At 55.2% G+C, this 18,817-nt stretch overlaps 1 protein-coding gene across 4 annotated transcripts in view; it reads left to right on the forward strand.

Annotated features, from left to right (window-relative positions):
• Positions 1–18,535, forward strand: part of PLIN1 (perilipin 1) — a 30,697-nt gene extending 12,162 nt beyond the window's left edge. For 2 of the 4 annotated variants that reach the window (XM_037910307.2, XM_037910304.2), the window contains exons 2-9: positions 3,542–3,600; positions 5,228–5,426; positions 6,904–6,986; positions 7,588–7,840; positions 8,994–9,175; positions 11,298–11,453; positions 12,776–13,021; positions 16,503–18,535. In XM_037910307.2, the coding sequence (XP_037766235.1) occupies positions 3,553–3,600; positions 5,228–5,426; positions 6,904–6,986; positions 7,588–7,840; positions 8,994–9,175; positions 11,298–11,453; positions 12,776–13,021; positions 16,503–16,907 (1,572 nt within the window). In that variant the 5' untranslated portion in view covers positions 3,542–3,552 and the 3' untranslated portion in view covers positions 16,908–18,535. Of the gene's footprint in view, positions 1–559; positions 2,454–3,541; positions 3,601–5,227; positions 5,427–6,903; positions 6,987–7,587; positions 7,841–8,993; positions 9,176–11,297; positions 11,454–12,775; positions 13,022–16,502 lie in introns of those variants that run through there. The other 2 variants (XM_037910303.2, XM_043524681.1) reach the window with 2 other exon arrangements.
• Positions 18,536–18,817: the final 282 nt, after the last annotated feature.

Below are 18,817 nucleotides of genomic sequence, written 5' to 3' on the forward strand. Positions count from 1 at the left end.
GTTGGGGGAGCAAATATGCTCCAGGTGCTTGACATCTTGGATAACAAAATGCACCAAGGCAAATTCTGTGAGATGGTCTATGTGAAATTGAAATAGATCTGACCTACTGCCACTGAGCAGGTCCTGAGGGCTGGAGGCCTTCTGTCCAACACAGGCAGCACTACTGTCATCAATGGGTGCTTAGTATCTTCTGTGTATACGCTGCCCTTCACCCAGAAGGGTCCCAGAGTTCTAGGGGGAACTGCAGCAGCTGTTTAATAACACACAACCGTTTAGGACCAGGAATGAAGAATAACTTTGCCAATTGCAATGGGAGATGGGGCACAGTGTAATAATTAAAACTGGGCCTTAAGTGAGCCCTGGCTGCTAACACAAGGAGTCACACACAGCTTGAAAATGGCACCTCCAGCAGCATGGTGCCCTTGAACAAAATGCAAGGAATTGAGTTCAGCGCTGATTTAGAAAGAGAGTTTCCTCCGCTACTGAATCACCAGCAGCCAGGTGATCCTTGAGAAATTTTACAATATCCGTAATCCCGGTGTCTCCTGAGATCTGGCTCAACCCTTTCCTCCTGCACTGTTAGTGGGTCTGTAGCAGACTTGGAGATGCTAAGCTCCTAAAGGCTCCAGGTCTCTGATCCTAGTCAGTTATGTGAGCTTTAGCCATTGTCTACAGAAGTGGAGATGTTTCCTGTGCCATGGACAGAGCATGCCTGGCTAGCTGGAGAGGGGCAGTGGTCTGAGAACAGATAGTGGATGGAGAAGTTTTGATGAGGCCTTTGTGCTGCAGCAGGGCTGGGATGGACAGAGGGCCAGGACAGTGCTGGGGTGGCCTTTTCCCTGCACTAGGACAGAGAGGGATATGAAATGAAGACATTTAGCAGGGCAGAGGTTGTGTTGTGTCTTAATTCCCAGCTAAGGCCAACAGGGAGGGAGGCTCAGCCACATGCTTCCCCGCCCTGTTCAGGTCAGTTGTTCTTTTACTTAAGGCTAGCAAGATCCAGCAGGAAGCCCATTGCCAAATACATGCTCTGCAGCTCTGGAGCAGCTGCTGTCCTTTGCCCTGCTGTCTGGAGAGCAGTGACTCATCACAGGGATGGCCTGGAAAGTTTATACAGGGTTATGCTGCCTTTCCCTTTTCACCTCCATGGCATGAGGAGCTCAGCCAGGAAGGTAGAAGTGCCAGCCTCATGCAGCTTGAGGTGTGTGTGTGGGGCTGGGGGGCAGGTTGCTCCCTGTGCTCTCTACCTTCTTTAGTATGGGGAATGTGTCTTCCTCAAGGCTCAACCTCTGAGTCCCCCATGCCCCTGTCTGCCTGGGAATATTTTTGCTAGGAACTTGCTCCCCATACCACCAAAGCAGGGTGGGGGGGTGAGTGGGTCAGCAGGGTCTCTGTGTGTGTCTGATTCAAACCTCCCTCATTATCCATCTTGAGGGAGGCTGTGAAGCTCTGGGTATTCAAGGACCTGCACTGTCATTCCCCATCTGCTGGGCTGGGGGAGCTGGGAGCATGAAGCAGCCACTCAGCAAGTAGAGGGCTTTCTACTGTGGTGGCAAGGTGCTTCCCCTGCCCATCTGCTGCTGGCTGTTTCAAGACACCCCAGTATCATGTCTGCAAACAACCAGTGTCTTTCAGCCATTACTGACCCCTGGATTCCTCCCTCCCGTTAAGTATCTCTGGGCTTCTCACCTCACTAGGGCCCTTTGCATTATTTCTCTGTCCTCTGGCATTCACCACTCCTTCCAACTCGGTCTCTCTGAATGGTGCTGATGTGACACTTCCAACTGAAGTTAAATAAATCCAATCATAACTGCGATCTCTGTACTCCCCCACTAAACCCCTCTCCCAACTTAATACATCCCTTTTACCTTTCTTCTTTACAGCCTGTTTTCAGTCCACACAGCAGTGTCTTTGTCCAATGAACTAAGTTTTCAAGTAAGATTTTTGTGAGCTACAGTCTCAGTCCTAAATATGCGAGCCCTATTGCACTTCATCCATCCACCAACATTGTCACTCTGCCAGCGAGAGCCAACTGGGCTGGCAAACAAGACTTATTCTTCCTGACTGCCCCGAGGCTGCCTATTGCTCATGGTTCCATTTGAGTGTTAATGTCAAGGGATTTTTCTCTCCCCGTTTGTTACATTATTTTGATAGAGTCGGGTTAGATATCCTGTGTCTCAGTTCCTAGGATCTGCAATGAGACTGGGCAGGGGCGTTTTCCAGACTGGTCATGCAATCATCTGTTTTGAATTTGGTATGGCCGAGGGAGCCATTTGTTATGTTACCACAGCAACTTGCAGACTCCTTGGCCTGTGCGGCTAGGAGGTGGGGCTTTGAGGTGGTACTGTCTGGGGTAAGCCGCATCTTAGTCAGAGGATCTGCTCTGGGGACAGCACGACCAGACGCTCTCAGCTCCTGGCACCCTGCTGAGGACAGCGTCTGACTGCTGCTCCGTGAGTACCCAACAGCAGGCATATGCCTAGTGTACAGTCTTTCTAATGCTGGGGAGGGAAGGGGCAGGGGACAGCTAGCGAAGCAGTTCTGCTTAATGGTTCTGCATTTAATCGGGCTGGGAAAGAAGGAATCTGTGCTGGAAGTGGCAATAGGGGGTGTCCGAAGGGATGCCCCTGAGGTGACATTAGGGTTTTGGAGATTGAAATAGGCTCCTTCCTGAGATGGCTTTGGGATGCATTGGCCACAGTGGGTGGAGCATGCATTGTGCTGTTGCAATGCATTGGACGTGGCATTGAGGTGTCTTGGAATCTGTATCTGAACTACAACTGGGCTGTGCTCCTGAGTAGGTGGAGTGTGTCTGCTTTCTGTGTTCTCCAGAGCTGGCACAGCGTGAGTGGATTGTGCTCCTTCATTCTTGAGCTCTGCCAGTGCTCCTTCATCCTGACCCACCATGGCACCATCTAATCTAGCCCTGACCATTATCCTCAGCTTTGCCAGTGTGCCTCAATCCTGACCTGCTGCACCTTTTGCTACTCTTGACCTGGGCTCTTTGCGCAGTTCTGCTAATACTGCTGCAGTCCCCACCCCAGTCCTCTACCTCACAGCTGTACTGCTGCACCTCAATCATGACTCAGCACCCCCGCTATTCATATCCTGAGTCGTTTCCCCCCCCCCCCCCCCCCCAAGCTCTTCAATGCACGAGCCCTGGCTCACAGGACCGTTACTGCAATTTTGGACTCCGCAGCTTTGCTGATGCGTCTCAACCTCATCTTTGAGTCCCTGTGTTGCAGATGCTTTCTTTAGCTGAGGAAGGTCATTTGGGACTCTTCTTGGAATCCCCAATTCTGCTGCTTAATTGGATAGATGGCTTGCTGTTAAGCAGTACCAGGTCTCACCCACTCAAGGCACTTCCTGCCTCAGCATAGCTCTCTGCCCTTGCCAGTCTAGGATGCAAAAGGTCATAATGTACCATATAGCTTGAGACTCCATCAGAGCCACTGGGTTGACTACAGACCAGTGCTCAGACCATTTCCAGCATTGTTTTCCCAGGGAGCTCCTTGACTAGGCTCTGAACTTTGCTTTGCAGACTGATGTATCATGATGGCAGCAAACAGGAGCCAGAAAATGCAGAATGGAAGCAGAAAGGTGAGTGTGGGCAAGAGGTGGAGAGGCAAAGACTGCTGTGTATGAGCAACATCAGACTGGCTTGAGGAGTAGGGGGTTGCTAATGCTGCCAGTGGAGTATTTAATTCAAATATTATGCTGTATTGTGTTCCGTTGAGCAAGGCTGCATTGTCTGTGCAACAGATCTGTAACTAGAGCAATATACAGTGTCTGCTGGAAGAAAACAATGATAATCTTTAGCAAGATCTGTGTTTTTAAATGCTTTCTCTTAAAAAAAAAAAAATCTAAGAAATTCTCAGACAAAATCTTTGATTCAATCAATATTGTAAATATCAGTTAAATTAAACATGGTTAGAAAATTGTAGTTATTAAAAACCCCAGCTTTCTCATCCCCCCCACCCGCACCCCCAAAAATTAAAGTCTAGAAACTCAGTAGTTCAGAGTCCAGAAGCAACCTTAACTTTGACCCTTTAACTGCCTATATATCAATAATCTCTGTGCACAGTGACTGACCTTACCCACTTTTGCAGTATGGACCACAAACCTGCTACCATGCTGAGAATACAGTACAAATGTAAAGAACCAGAGCCATTCAGATGGCCTTAGTGTAGGAGTTATGTGATTGCTAGCCCTGGAAATGCCATCAACTACCATGTTTCTTGTATGAACAGACCTATAGTCAGCTCAGGACATATGTGGGCACCAATCCAAATACAGAAACTCTCCTCGCCTCCCCCACACCCACCTGGAGATCACTGGAAACTCCAACATCTCTTACTCTGCAACATGCATTCCAGGAGCAGCACTTGCCTCATAGCCACCATTCGCCAAGCCTTGATTAGCCCAATCTACTCCATTCCTCCTCCCACACTGAGGTCGTATTGGAGAACCTCTCCACTTCTTAATGTCCTGATCAGACTCATGTACTGCACTGGGTGATGGGGGCCAGGGATAAAGGGGCAGAGCCAAGGTGTTTTCACTTAGCTAGGAAGGTCTTGATTTTTAGTGCTTGCTTTGTATAAGCACAATGTTCTAACAGTGCTTTCAGTTCAGAGTGCTCTGTCCAGCTGTAATGTCTTACTGACTCTTGTCTGGGAATTAGCATTTTTACCCCCCACACTGCAGAGCCCGTGCAAACAAGATCATGGACAGAGGCATGCAGTGCCCAGCCTTCCAACATGCTGCCTGTGAGCTGCATGTGGAAGGGCTCTTCTGCAGAGAGCGCTGCCCCTTAAAGGGGGCTGTACTGTGTCTTTACAGATTGTCCCACTCACCTCCATTCTGTTCTGTTCAGGGTCTTATACCTCACCCACCACTATGGTGACAGGATGTGCTGGAGCCCAAGGTTAAGTGTCAGTGGGTGCAAGGAGAGGAAGGTTAAATAAACACGTCTCTCCTATCTTCCTCCCCACCCCCCTCCCCCAAACCCTGATTGCTGCAAAGAAACAAAAGACAAGCCCCCCGGTCCCCTCTTACAGCTGCAGCAGGAGCTGAGACACTGACTGTTGTAGTTGACGGGGGAGACCTGTGTGGCCGTTGTTACGTAAATGGTGTCACTGAGATTCCTGCTCCTGTATTAGCAAGTGTTTCCTACAGGGCTCTCTCTTGTACACAGTCCCCCAATTTGTCCCCTTCTTGCTGAGCACAGGAGAATGTGCTGCAGAGGGTCTTGCAGCTGCCGGTGGTGAACGCAACCTGTGAAAGCCTTCAGAGGACGTACACCAGCACCAAAGAGGTACATCCACTCGTGGCATCAGTGTGTGAGGCCTATGAGAGAGGAGTCAAGGGGGCCAGCTCGTTGGCTGTGTGGAGCATGGAGCCTGTGGTGCGCAGACTGGAGCCTCAGTGTGAGTATGGATTCTTCCCAGCTGCGGGGGAGTGGGGCACGGGGAGAATGTGGGAACCAGGGACTGTCAGCACATGGGAGTGGCCAGAAAAGAAGGCTGCAGTGGAGAGATTCTGACTAGCAGCCAAAGCACAGGCCTGGGAGTTGAGAACACCTTGTTCTACGCCTGGCCCTGCCACCAACTCACTCCATGGCCTGGGGCAAGTTTCGTAACTACCCTGCCTCAGTTTGCACTTGTGACTCTGTCAGCCCTCCCTGTGCTGGGTTAATGAAGGAAGAACAGTGCCCGTACATGTGCTAAACATTTCCCACGTAGACTTAGGTAGGTGGTTGGGCTTCAAGCTTTGCCTGGCCTGGTTTAAGCTGTTGGAGACCTGTGTCTATAACACAGCAACAGAGTCAGTCCCTCCTCTCTCTAGGACACAGCTGGAACATCAGGACCCACCCTGGCCCTCAGAGCAGTGTGTCTGGGCCTGGCAGCTGTGGATTCCCCCTGGCAGACCTGCTAGTAGGGCCTGGCCACCCCTCTAGCCCAGCCTCCCTCCCCCAAAGAAAAAGCCCCTGCAGCATCTCCAGAAAGGAATTGTGGGAAAATCAGTGAAGGGTCAAGCCCAGGTCTGTCTGCAGTTCTCAGATCACCATGATTCCATCCCACGGTGGGGAGGGGGAGAGTCTTGCGGGGGAGGGGAGGAAAAGAAAGTGCAAAGTCAGCAGCTCAGCACAAGGCCCGAGCGCTCCATCCAGCTGGCTCCTTCCCAGCTCTTTCCCAATGCTAACTGCCCAAGCCGGGGCCAGTGTGCAGCAAATCCCTGGATGCATCCAATCTCCAGCCAGAGCTCAGCTACTCAGCCAGGCACCTTTCCCAATGCCCGCCCTCACGGCGCTAAGCGGGGAACATGACACAGGCCGGCAGGAGCTGTAGTCTGTCTGTTGGGGACCTGGCCGCACCCCTTTGATTGTCCCCTCTGACCCATGTGTTTCCTGCACTTCCCCAGGACGCATCAGGTTAGGTGCGGAGCAGGAGGGTGCTAATGCAGCCGCCAGGGGAAGCGGCAGAGGGAGGGTAGAATCCATCAGTACTAGCTCTACTATATTGCCTGCCTGCGCCATCCAAGCACCTTCAAGTGCTGTACAGACAGTACGAACTCATTCAGCCTGTGTCAGGGACGAGGGATCCAGGGCATTGCACTTAAATCGTCTTCTGAAGCGTTGCACCTCCCCCTTCCCACCCCCCCCCCCCCAGGCTCAGCACCGCTCTAGGGCGTTGCGTTTAGTACTGACTCAGAGAGCAAAGGTGCCCTCTACGGTGCCACCTACATCCCTCCCTGCAGCACAGTGCCTGCTAGCTTTGTGGTGGGGTATCAGGATCTGCACTGACAAAGAAGAGGGACCCCCCTACTGCGTCATCCACACCCCCCACTCCATGCAGCACAGAGCCCCCTGCCACCATGCTAATATCCAGGCTTTGTCTGGTTCAGTCACAGCTGCCAACATCCTGGCCTGTAGGGGCTTGGATCACCTGGAGGAGAAGATCCCTGCCCTCCAGTACCCAGTGGAGAAAGTAAGTAATGGACCCAACCCCTCTCCCCCATCAGCCTATGGGACCCATCTATTCCTGGGCATCACCCACACCCATGTGGGACCCATCCATTCCTGCCCTTCACGCCCCCCCCCCCCATGGGACCCATCCATTCCTGGATGTTGCCCACCCCATGAATCTCCCGGGGGAGAGCTCTGTTTTCATGGGACAGTGGGGGCATTGGCTTCATTCCCAGATTCCATGTGGGTGATAACTGGGTGGTGATGGGCTCTTCTGAGGCTAATAGGGTAACATGCTAGGAGCCACTGGTCTCCCCTGGGCCCCCAGAGAGTCATCCACAGTTAGGGGTGAGGGTTTGGGGGGGGCCCCAAGGGTCATTCCTAAAGACCAGTGAGGTCATGTCACACCTGCTCATGCTGCTCCCTGTGCTCCATCCCCTTCAGCATCCTTCAACCCAGAGTGAGACCATCTAGGTGCTGATGCTCCTCTCCTGTGGGGCTGCCTCTGAGCCATCTCCACACACAGCCATGCTTTGGGTTCCATTGGTCACTGTATCTTCACGCAGTGAGACCTGGGTGACTGAATCATGTTGCATGTCTCTTCTCCATCTGTTCTCCTGCAGATTGCATCTGAACTGAAGGACTCCATCTCCACCCCCATTCAAACTGCCAGGAGCACCATTGGCAACTCCATAGCTGGCACCTTGGACAGGGTCTTGGGGCTGACTGCTGAGGGTTATGAGCTGACCAAGAGCGCAGCAGAATATACCTGGAGCAGCCGGGTTAGCCAGATGGCAGCTGCCGGGGTAGACGGAGCCCTGGGACAGCTAGAGAAGCTGGTGGAGTTTCTCCTGCCAGAAGAGGAGCATGAGCCAGGTAATCCTGCCTCCTCAATCATCAATGGATGGCGTCGCGAGTGGGAGGGGGGCACTTGGTGCTAATCCAGAAGCCTTTCCTTTGGGGAGACCTGGTCTTAAATCTGATTCACACGAAAATGGCTCTGGTGGCCTTTGTCTGGGACACAGCACAGTGAAGATTGCCCAGTTCAGTGAGTTTGTCAGGCCTCTGCTCAGACGCGCAGGACTGGGGTAGTGGGGGAGGGGCGGGAGTTTGAAGTCCGGAGCTTGGACAGGTCAGTGTGAGGGCTCCAGCACCAGATTAGCAGAGTTTGCTGCCATTCAGGACTGAGGTGCACTGGCAACGTTTCCAGCCTCTGTCTGCACTGCGGCTGGTTCTGGCCAGGACCAAGGGAGAATGTCCCTTTTGTGCTGTCTTCCCCGCACGCCTGGCAAATGCCTCCATGGGAACGTGTGAGGATTTATGTGCACTGGGGTTGGGTAGAGCCTCCTCCTCTCTCTCACCTAGCCTGCTCGGGAGATCCCTTGGCCGTGTACTGAGTAGCAATAGGGAGGGTGGGGTGGCCCTGTGAATACCCTTCTTCTCAGGTTATTGTTCCTTCTTCCTTGTTATGTCCTCGGACACAGTAAATGGCCCAGCAATTCTGCCTATGCGAGGGGCCCCACATGATGGGCCCTTTAAACACAGGTATGATCTGCCTCCTGCAACCAACCAGTTCTCAGGGAGCCAGCTGCTGAGCTTTCCACAAGGTGGCGCTGTCACCCTGGTCAGATGCCTCCTGCAGATGGAGCCTGAAAGAAGAGAGAAGGGGGCTGATTATTCCTCGGCAAGGTGCATCACTTGGCTGGGTGGTTGGAGCTGAGGGGGAGGCATGGAGGGCTGAAAAAGAGGCTTCTGAAATGAAAGCCCTAGGGTGCCAGGTGCTGTACAGGGCTGTATGGGGCTTTGCTGTACAGCTGGGTAGCGGGGCAGTCCCAATGCAGAGACCTGCTTCTGTGCACCACTAGAATTCCACCCCCAGAGATCCCAGGAGAGCAGTTCCATGCCAAGTCTCCCATGGAAAGAGGATGCAGAGCTAGTCAGGTGAATCCCAGGCCACGTGTGCTGTTCCCACCTCTCCCCATACTAGTTTCATGCCCGTTCCCAGTTGGCTCTGCCTCTTTGCCTGTAGCTCATGAGCCCACAAGAGTGCATGGATCTGAAGTGACGCCCTCCCAGCCACAGCCTGGCATCTTCACCAGGATCAGTGCTTTGGCCAGCACCATCTCCCACCGCGCCTACCAGCAGACAGCCAGAACCATCCAGCGCACTAAAGCCGGAGGGCAGGAGCTGACCACATGGATTCCAGGCTTGGTGAGTGCCCCTGCACAGCACAGCTAAGGGGAACTCCTGGGGACCCTGGCAGCAGCTTAGTGCCGGGACTGATCTGCCATAAAACGTGGGCTGATAGCCCCTTGGACCCATGAAAGTCTGGATCCCAAGCCACATGAACGACAGCCAATGTTTAATGGAGGACCTAGACAGAATCAGTGCTTTGGGGCCCCCTGCTGGTGTAGCAGCAGTTACTGCACAATCTCCATCTCCTGAACCGTACTGAAGGATGCTAGCACAGAGACAGGGAAGTAAACATAAGTAGTAATACTAAATTATCCTGTGCTCTTCTCATCTTTGCATCTGTCTATTTTTGTCTCTAAGGCTCTCTGAGTGGTTTACACACTCTACTCAGTTAAGCATCTCAGCAGGGTAGAACGGGGTTTTATCCTCATTTCACTGAGGAGAAACTGAGACACAGTTGCCCAAGTCACCAAGGTCACAGCAAGTTCATGTCAGGAACAGAACCCAGGCGTCCTACCACCCAGCGTCCTATTCTAACTGTTTAGGCCCATCCAGCACTGCCCCGTCTAGGAGCTAAGCCAGTACATTTCAGGGCCTCACGCTTGGTGGAGAGCAGGACACTGGGTATTGCTGTTGTGAATTGCTTCACTTGCTCCATGGGAAGAACCAAGTGGCTCTTTGGCTCATGCTTTGCTGCTAGCTGCTCACTTTCCCTCCAAGGCAGGCAGGGTCCTGGCCCCTTATAATCTCTGTGGCATCAGCGCACACAAGACCCCTGCCAAGCTAGCAGGCTGGATTATTTTTAACTGGCTCTAAATTTAGACGGTTAATTAGTGATCTTGGCATAACATCCTTCCCAAAGCAAAAGGCCCCAGTGGAGGCACAGATAAAATCAGGAGTAAAAAGCCCGCCTCCAACCCACCATCTCGCCACTCTGCTCCCCTGGGGTTGGAAACCACCCCCAGCCCCGCCAGAACCCACAGCCCCCTGCTGCCTTTGGGATTTCTTCCCATGTGTGTCTCTGTCCTCTGACCCTTGGACATCCCATTACAATTACAGCACTGACGCAGAATGGATCCTGCGAACCACTCATTCCGATTAGAGCTCCCAAGCTAAACAGAGCTGGCCTGGGTTGGCTGGGAGACCACCAAGGACCATGGAGCTGCTGCAAGGGATGGGGTGTGAGTGACTCGTTAGAGGACTCTCTTGACCACAGTGCCCCAGTGTGACACGAGGGGTGCTGTGCTGCGCAGAATGATGTGAGGGGAGAGAATCGGAGGGTACCTAACTCCAAGGTCTGGGGTGGGTGATTGGGGTGATTAAAGATCTAAAGTCACTTTTGGAAAGAGTTAGGGTTTTGACCCCTATGTTCTGGCCAAATTCTATCCAGGGTAATTGCATCTCGGCTCGCCAAATCCCCCCTGTGGTTTTTAATGGCTCTGGAATTCTCTTTACTTTCTGTCCTAAACTGGTGTGCACCTTTGTTATGGATCAGTTAAACAGCTGCTGCTTTGCACCTAGATGAGGCAGCATGTCAGTGGTGGGTGAGGGTTCCCTGTGTGTCCCTCAGCTCTATCGCAGGGCGGGGACAGGAGGCTGACGGGAAATGTTGGCATTTTAACAGATTTATTGCTTGGCTTTCCCCTTAGCGTTCATCTCCTCACTGTAGTACCTGAGCCTGCAAAGCATCAACGGGCCTAGCCTCGCAGCTCCATCAGTGCTGGGTCAGCAGCACTGTCCCCCATGCGCAGGTTGGAACAGATGTGGATCGGGGCTGGCTTGCCCAGCATGAAGCACAGTTAGGTCCTCGCATGGAAAGGTCCTGTGTTGTGCTGTGTGTTAGTGCAGCTCCCCCTCCCTTTATGCTGGCCCGCAGGCTCCCCGTGGACACTCCGCTTTGCTGTGGGAATCTGGAGCCCTGGCAAGGGGCAGTGAACTCTGACTTATCAGCCTAGTGCTGGCCATCATGCATTGCCATGGTGGGCTGCAGAAATACCTGGATTCAGGAGCCAGTGACAAGCACAAGGGATGCAGTCAAGAAATCCCGAGTGCAGCCACAATGCAGCAGCCACCCTGCTCCATGGTGGCCCTGGTGAGGTCCCACCTGTGAGCAGGGGCTCTCTGCTCTCTCTCACTGCAGGGTGCCGTGGCCAGGCAGAGCACGGCCAAGGCCCAGCAGGTCCTGTGTGATGTGCAGAATGCAGCAGCTGGTTGGCTGAGCAAGGAGCAAAGTAAGGAGCCAGAACAGGAGCAAGAGAAGAAAGAGCTGGAGAAAGAAGAAACCAAAGCAAGTGAGGTACAGAGAGGGGCAGAGCAGTGAGCACACCTGCTCTGATGGGTCAGCGAGGGAACCTTTACAAAGCTCCCTGCAGGTCCTGTCCAGTGGCCAAGGCAGCAGTTGTGGCCCTTACTACGATCAGGGATCAGGTACAGAGGAGGAGGTGAGGGAGGGAAGGGCGTGATTCTCCCAAGGCTGTAGAGGGAATCAGTAGCAGAGCTCAGAGTCCTGGTTTCCAGGCCCCTGCAATAACTGCTAGACAACACTGCCACATGAAGGGAAACAGTTCTATTTAGAAGCCACTGATCCAATGGGCCATGCTCCCCGTGCCCCTCAGCCACTTGGTCTTTATTCCCAAGAAACAGGCTTGGTGACCTTGGGCAGCTCTCGAGGGTCTCCTCTGCTTGTGCCCTCCCAGGTGGAGGTGTGGAGATGGCTGTTGCAAGCTGAGGGTTTGGAAGCCCTGGCGGTGGGACAGGAAGTGACGGTCTTTAGCCTCCCTCACTTGGTGGAGACTCTGGAGAGGCCCCTGTCCTACAGCCACTACCCTTGAAAAGGGAGTTGGCAGCCTCCAGGCCTGTCAGATGCAGAGGCCTGGAGTCTCGGGCCTGGCTGAGCTGTGTTTGTTGCAGTGAGGGGTGGTGAGCAGGGGAAGCTGCTCCAACTTCCAGTTTTCAGCCCACAGCCCTAGGGGGCAGTTCAGGCAGCCAGGGCTAGCTGGTGAGTAGGGATGCCCTGCTAGGCCGCTCTTTGCCCTAGGGGGCCCAGGGCCTTGCACTGGGCACAGAGGGTGGCATAGAGCCACTACTAGTGAAGCTCTGACACCTAGGGATGAGGTCACTCTGCAGGGGAATCCTTGGGAGGCTTCACAGCTGCTTTGTGCTGCCGGACCAGGACCGAGAACCTGGCCCAGAGATCAAGTGCTGGAAATGGCTGAGTGGAAACTTTCCCCTTGTAGGAGGTCTGCTGGGACAAGGAAGAAGGGAAGTGAGGGCCCTCCACCTTTGCCCTCCCCACTCTCAGTACAACTAGGGGAGTTGGACAAACGTCCGCCGGAAATACAGCCTTGAACCAAATAGCTGGGGGGGGGCGCAGGCTTGTCTTGTCTCTGGAGGCCTGGGGGGTTGGGCGAGGGAGGACAGGATAAAGCCCCAGTGCAGGCTGCTCAGCCCAAGGCCAATGGCTCTGGCTCTGAATCATCTGTTCAGTCTTTGGGTTTCTGGGAGCTGGGGCACTCAAAGGGAAGGACAGGGCTGCAGGACAGAGATGGGGCCTGCTGCCCCCCAGCATGGGCCATGCCTGGCACTTACCAGAAGGGCTGGGCATATTTCTCTTTGCAGATGGCTGAGGTTGCCAAGACGCCAAGCCTCCTGGGCAGCATGGCCCAGAACCTACAAACTGCCTATCTCTCCACCATCTCCAACGTGAAGAGGGTCCCCTCTGCTGCCTGGGGGACAGCTGGGGAGCTGCTCCAACTCACCCCTCGCAAGGCAGCTTCCATAGCCAGAGAGAAGGTGGGCGCTCTGGGGGATGCCCTACGCACTGTTACCGGGAGCATGGTGGAGACCCTGTCCCACTACGTGCAGGTGAGTTTATCCCTTCCTCTGAGAGCTCCCTTCCTGCGCTGCAGTGTGAAGGCAAGACACGCTTGGCCAGGATCAGCCTTTTCTGGCCTGGGGCCTGTATCTTCCCCCACCTCTGGCTGGAGCCCCTCCCTGCTGGGAATCCTATCAAGGGCTCCTACGCACCAGACTCACTGCCAGTCTGGAGTTCCTTTGGGCCATGTTAGAGATGCCTCCTTCAGCTCAGAATGGGGCAGTCTGGGGGAAGGGGGTAAGGGGTACTCCCTGGGCTTGTGGAAGCGATGGACTCTTGGCTTTGCTTACACGGGCCATGGTGCAGAGGGGTGCCCTGTTGATGCACCCCAGTCTTGGCCGCCTCACACCCAGCTGTGCCAGTGCCCTTCAGTCCTGATCTGCAGCCGCCCTGCCAGTCCAGTCCTTTGCCCCCTTCCTCCTGTGAAGCCAAAGTCATGATTGAGGGTCCCTGGAGACCGTTGTCTGGAGCCTCAAAGCAGGGGCTACTGCCAGTCAGCTGTGAGATGCACAGCCAAGTGCTCAGTCACACCCCTTAGCTAACGTGGCCTCTCAGATTGGCTGGCCCAAAAGCCCCATACTGCATGTGGGGTCTGTCCTTCCATTCACCAGACTGATGCAGCCAGGCCCCTGGAGCGCTGCTCACGTGGACTGTCCTAGGAAATCCCAGCTGAGAGAGTCTGGGTCTGTGATCAGAAATTCCTGGCAAGGTGAAAGTTCAGGGAGTGACCAACCTCCCCTCCAGCTGATTCCTGCCTCCCTCTCTCCCTCCCTCCCTCCCTCCCCCTGCCTGAGCCAGGGCTCTCAGCCCATTAATCATGTGTCCATGGAGATGCAGACTGCCCACTGGGCTCCACTGCCCAACCCCTGGGGATCTGTCTGGAGTTGAGTTCTCAGCTGCTGGCTTCAGCTGCAGGCTTTTCCGCTTTGTGTGGCAGGAATGGCCAGGAGCCCCAGCTCCGTGGTGGGTGTAAGGTCTGAGTAGCCTCACGGATACAGGGCTTTGTGAGGGATAGAAGATAGAGATTGGGAGGGGCAGGGAGAGGGGCCCATTGAGGAGCAGGCAGTATTGTCAGATCAGTGTGTTGGTGAATAAAGACCCAAGGTCCCCCGAGCCCCTCCTAGTGCAGAGCCCCACTGGGAGGGCTGGTGTCTGGCACCTACTTAACTGGTCAGTGTTTGTGACTGTGTCAGTAATAGTCCATGGACAAGGCAGTCACCTGCATGCAGGGGTCCCCTGGAATGGGTTGCATTCCAGTGTGGGCCTGGGGTCCCATCATTCTCCAGTGTGCACTATACTTATGACACACAATGCCACTGCCTCAAAGGGTGGGAGGGATGAGGATTGGGGAGAGGCCCTTGCCTCCTGGCAGGGGACGCTCTCCAGTCTCCTCCTAGCACTCTTCCTGCGGAGTGAAGGGAGCAGGTGCCTGGCAGGGAGGGGCCATCTTTGCAGAGTGGTGGGGTGGGGAGGTGGGTTCTTTCAAACACCAGCCCAGCAAAAGCACTGGCACCTCCTTACATCGGTCCCAGTAGCTCCTAGGAATCCAGCCAGAACTGCCTCCCTGTCGACAGACCCCTTGGGCTGGCTCAGCAGTCAGGAAAAGCCTCAGTGCCTTGATGTCACCCCCCGAGCACTGCTCCCCAGGGCATCTGACCCTGACTCTTCCTGTCACACTGAGGCACCTGGCTCTGGGTCCCTGCTCCCACGGCTGCAGCACTCGCTGCCCTGGGACTGGTCACCTTCTGGGCAGCTCGGCAGCCTGGCTTGGAGCAAAGAAGCCAAGATGGCTAAGGGGACCAGCCCCAGCATTGAACCAATCACCCTGCTGTGTCTGGGGCTCAGTCCGGTGCCTGGGCCAGACTCCACTTGGGAGTCCAGGCAGCAGCCACCCTCCTTGCACGTTACTTGCAGGGCAGATCCTGACTGGGGATGGAGTAGGGCTGGGTCTAGGGGCCAACCTGGTTCTGTCTTTGGGAGGCTTTACTTGTGCACCTCCCCATCCCCAGGCAGCGCTGGCCCTCTGTCTTTGAGCACACAAGCTAGGTGGGGAACCCTCAGCCCCCTGGGGTCTGCCCCCTGAAGCCAGCAGGCCTTTGGAAAAGCCTTGCAGTGAAAATCCCAGAAGCAGCCGAGACCAGAACAACCTGACCTAATACATCCTTCATCTGGACAGTGAGAGACAACCCGAGCTAAGGGACCCTAACCCGGGGTCCAGCGCCCACATGGCTGGAGAGACAAGTCAGAATCAACTGTTTAGAGAACCTAGCTCTGCTCCTCTAGCTGATCACTGCATCTCCCAGCCTCTGTAGCAGCCTGTCCCCTGGTGACTGAGCAGGGCTGGAGGGGAGTAGGTCTGGTCCTCTGGAGCCTCCGGCCCGAGGAGGGAAGAGTCCCCTGGAGCCTGAGGGGGAGGGGTGCGTCAGCTGAAGGTCCCTTGGAGCCTGACAGCAGGTCTGGGCCTACCAGCGCTGCAGTATCTCCAGACCTGAGTTGGTCCTGAGGGCCAGCCTGGGCCCTTTGGCCAGTGCGCCACTCTCCCTTTGGTATGCTGTCCCAGGATGAACAGCGTGACCTCCTAGGCTGGGAGCAGTCACTTGTGGGGAGGGGGCAGGGAGGCTTCTTGGCTCCAGTCTGAAGCAGGAATGTGTGGGATGGGGGTGGGGGGAAGCTAACCCCACAGGGTCCCCCCACTGAGCAGAGAATGAGTTTGGTGCGGCTGGTCCTGCTGCCCCTTCTCCTGCAGGGGAAGCGGGGAGGATGCTGAAGGCCAGGGAGGGCATCTGCGGGGGCCATGCTTTGCAGTCTTGGCATTCCTTACCCCCCGAGGCCACTGCGCCAGCTCCCCAGCCCCCTCCTAGCCCTTTTATTCCTGCCAGGTTTGGTTGAACTCGGTGTGTAAGAGCTGCAGTGAAGCCTGCTCATCCCTGACCAGCGCGTGGGGATTTAGCTAAAGGGATTAATTCCCTCTGAGCAGAATGGTCCAGATGGAGGCCTCTTTGGGCTGAGGCTCATGCAGCCCCCTCACACTCTGCACCCACCGAGGGCATGGGGAGGCTGGGCCTCACAGGGCAGGTCTGGAGCAGAGTGGGTTTCCTCCCACTCTCTGGGAATGAACAGGGGGGTTCAGCCAAATGCCAATGGGGACCTAGGGCATAGGATGGAGGGCCAGACATGCCCTTCCTCTGGTTATTTCCATAGCACCTTCCTGCACATGCCGAGCCATTGAAATGCAGCCACTTCTGGGGTGGGGACAGTGCGGCAGTGGTTTCTGGCCAGACCCGGGGCAAACCACAACTCTTTTGGTAAGTGTCGGGACCCCTTTAGTTATGGTGCAGAGCAGACAGGAGCTAAGTGCAGTTTCCTCCGTACTCAGATGTCCCTCTGGCAGCCATTGGCCAAGGGGCAGGGCGGTGCTTCAGGCCATACATAGGCAGGCGGGGTGTTAACACGTGTTCTCTTGCTGTTCAGCTTCCCAGGCTGCTGGCAAAGAAAGAGGAGACGGTGCATGAGAATGATCCCACTCCTGAGCAACACCGAAGTCAGGAGGGCTCCAGGCCTGTGGCTTCCCCGTCCCCGGAGAAATCCCAGCTGCGAGGAAACTGGCGAGCCAACCGAGCTCACCATCCCCTCTCCTTCCTGGGGCTGGAGGATCCCTTCTTCCTGCAGCCGAGCTCCTTCCAGCGCCAGGCTCCACAGCGGAGCCCAACCTTTGAGCCCGACCACCCCATGACCCGCAAATCTGCCTTCTCCCCCTATAGGGGGGGGCTCAGCACCAGGAGGGTGAGCAAAAATTCATACCGCTACAGCCCAGAGCCTGTGTACACCAGGGCTAACTATAGCAACCTCTACACCATGGCCTTCAAGAAGGACTGAACGGGGGCGGGGGCCGGAGCTCGTTCACTCCCTGCTTCATACATGCCAGCCTGCATCTGCTGCGCTTAGTGCCTTGTCGAGCATCATGCTGTTGGTTTCAGTATTAGACCCTCAGGAGTTAATCTCAAAGCAGTGTTCCCTCTGTACAGCCCCAGCACAGACAAGGGGACAGGGACGGGGACTTACCTTCACCTCTGGCACCAGGGTCACGTGCAGCTTGAGGCCAGGAGTGAAATGAGTTTGACAGTCCCAGCTCATTCCCTTTCCCAGCAGGCCGGGTGCGTTCAGGCCTGTTTGTGTGTGTCTGCCCGGAAGGGAGCTGGCATGGAGACTGAGACTGACTTGAGGCCCTGCTTAGTGGGGAGGCCTGCTGTGCAGTATCACAATGGCCATGGAGGGAAAATGAGGGCAGGGTTGCAGTTTTGTGTCACTGCCCATCCCTCCAAGGTGACCCCACAGAGAAAGAAATGGGGTTGTGCCCTGTTGGCTTCTTTCTGAAGAGAGGTCAGAGGGTCCTCAATCCTAAATGCTGCTGGTATTTTACAGCAGGCGCTGTGTCAGGAATGTCAGGGCTGGTCTGTGCTGGTTTTACCAGTGGAGCCACTGGGGCTTTTGCATTATCCTGGGAGTCTTCTCAGCCCTCAGTTGAAGGGACAAAGTGCTGAATCCTTAGCAAAGATGGCCTTTCTCCACCAGGTTCACTGGTCCTTGTAGTTACATGGCTTGCCATGTGTGTCATTCTGGGTTGCTTTTATTCCCCCAAACTGCCTTGTGAGGTAGATGCAATAAGCAGGCTGTAGTGTGGGGTGGGGGCGGCGGGGGGCAATTTCTGGCCCCCTCTTGCCTGTGATGGGTTGAATGGCAGTGACACAGTAAGAGGCAGTTTCCTGAGTGGGAAGGTGAGGACTGGAAGCAGGAAAATGAAGGAAGAAGCAGCTCTACTGTGAAGGAGCAGAGGAGGGGGGAAGAGGGAGCAGAGGAGGGGAGAAGGAGGGGGAAGAGGGAGCAGAGGAGAGGGAAAGGAGTGCAGGAAAGGGCAGGAGCTGGGAGGCCATGTTGCCTAGGGCTGGGCCTTGCTCAGTAGTGCTTATCTTGCATGTACCCTGTGTGGGTAGCAGCTGAGGCGGAGGCTTGTCTTTGCACTGTAGGCTGGGGGAGCCGGGTTCTGCTGCAGACCAGCCCCTCCCATCAGACAGCAGCTTTATAAATGCCTGAGGGGGGAACGTGGCTTCCCATCCTCGTTCCTTCCCACCCTCACCCCGCGCAGGCCAACCCTGCCTCTGGCCTAGTCTTCCTCTGCAGAAGTCACTTGAGGCCCAAGGGAAGAAGTCCCTGCTGGACGGCAGGATCCATGGGTGGGAGCTCCCCAGAAGCCAGGCCATCTCCTTGGCCCTCCATGTGGTGTTAGGGCTTTGTGGAGTCAGTAACAAGGCATGTGTTATGCAGTCTATGGCATGGGGGAGCTCTTGGAGCCCCTCTCTTCCTATCCTGTAGGAGCAGCTCAGTATCCGGGTAGGTTCCCTGCAGGACGGTGAGCTGCATCCCCCTGCCAGCTGTGTGTTTCCCCATCCCCCACTCAGGGCAACCGGCTCTTCTATTTACTGCAATAATAAACATTCCCCACTTGTCTAGTGCCTGGTATGCTCGTTTCCTCCAGGTGAGTGAGATTGTGCCACTGGGGCCGTCCCCACTGAACTGGATCAAACTGCAGCTGTCTTGGTCCCTGCATCCCTGGGTGGCACAGGTCCAAAGACCTGATCCCAAAGGCACAGCCACAGACAGGGGCCAGGGGTGGCTGCAGCCCAAAGAGCATGACATAAGCTGGGGCAGAGCTTCTCCACGAGCCTATAAACAGGGCTGGGTCATGCTGTGTATGGTCCTGGCAGAGGAGGCAGCATCTGGGCCTTTGG

This window comes from Chelonia mydas, chromosome 10 (assembly GCF_015237465.2).
Source record: "Chelonia mydas isolate rCheMyd1 chromosome 10, rCheMyd1.pri.v2, whole genome shotgun sequence".
In the NCBI taxonomy this organism is placed as follows: domain Eukaryota; kingdom Metazoa; phylum Chordata; order Testudines; family Cheloniidae; genus Chelonia; species Chelonia mydas.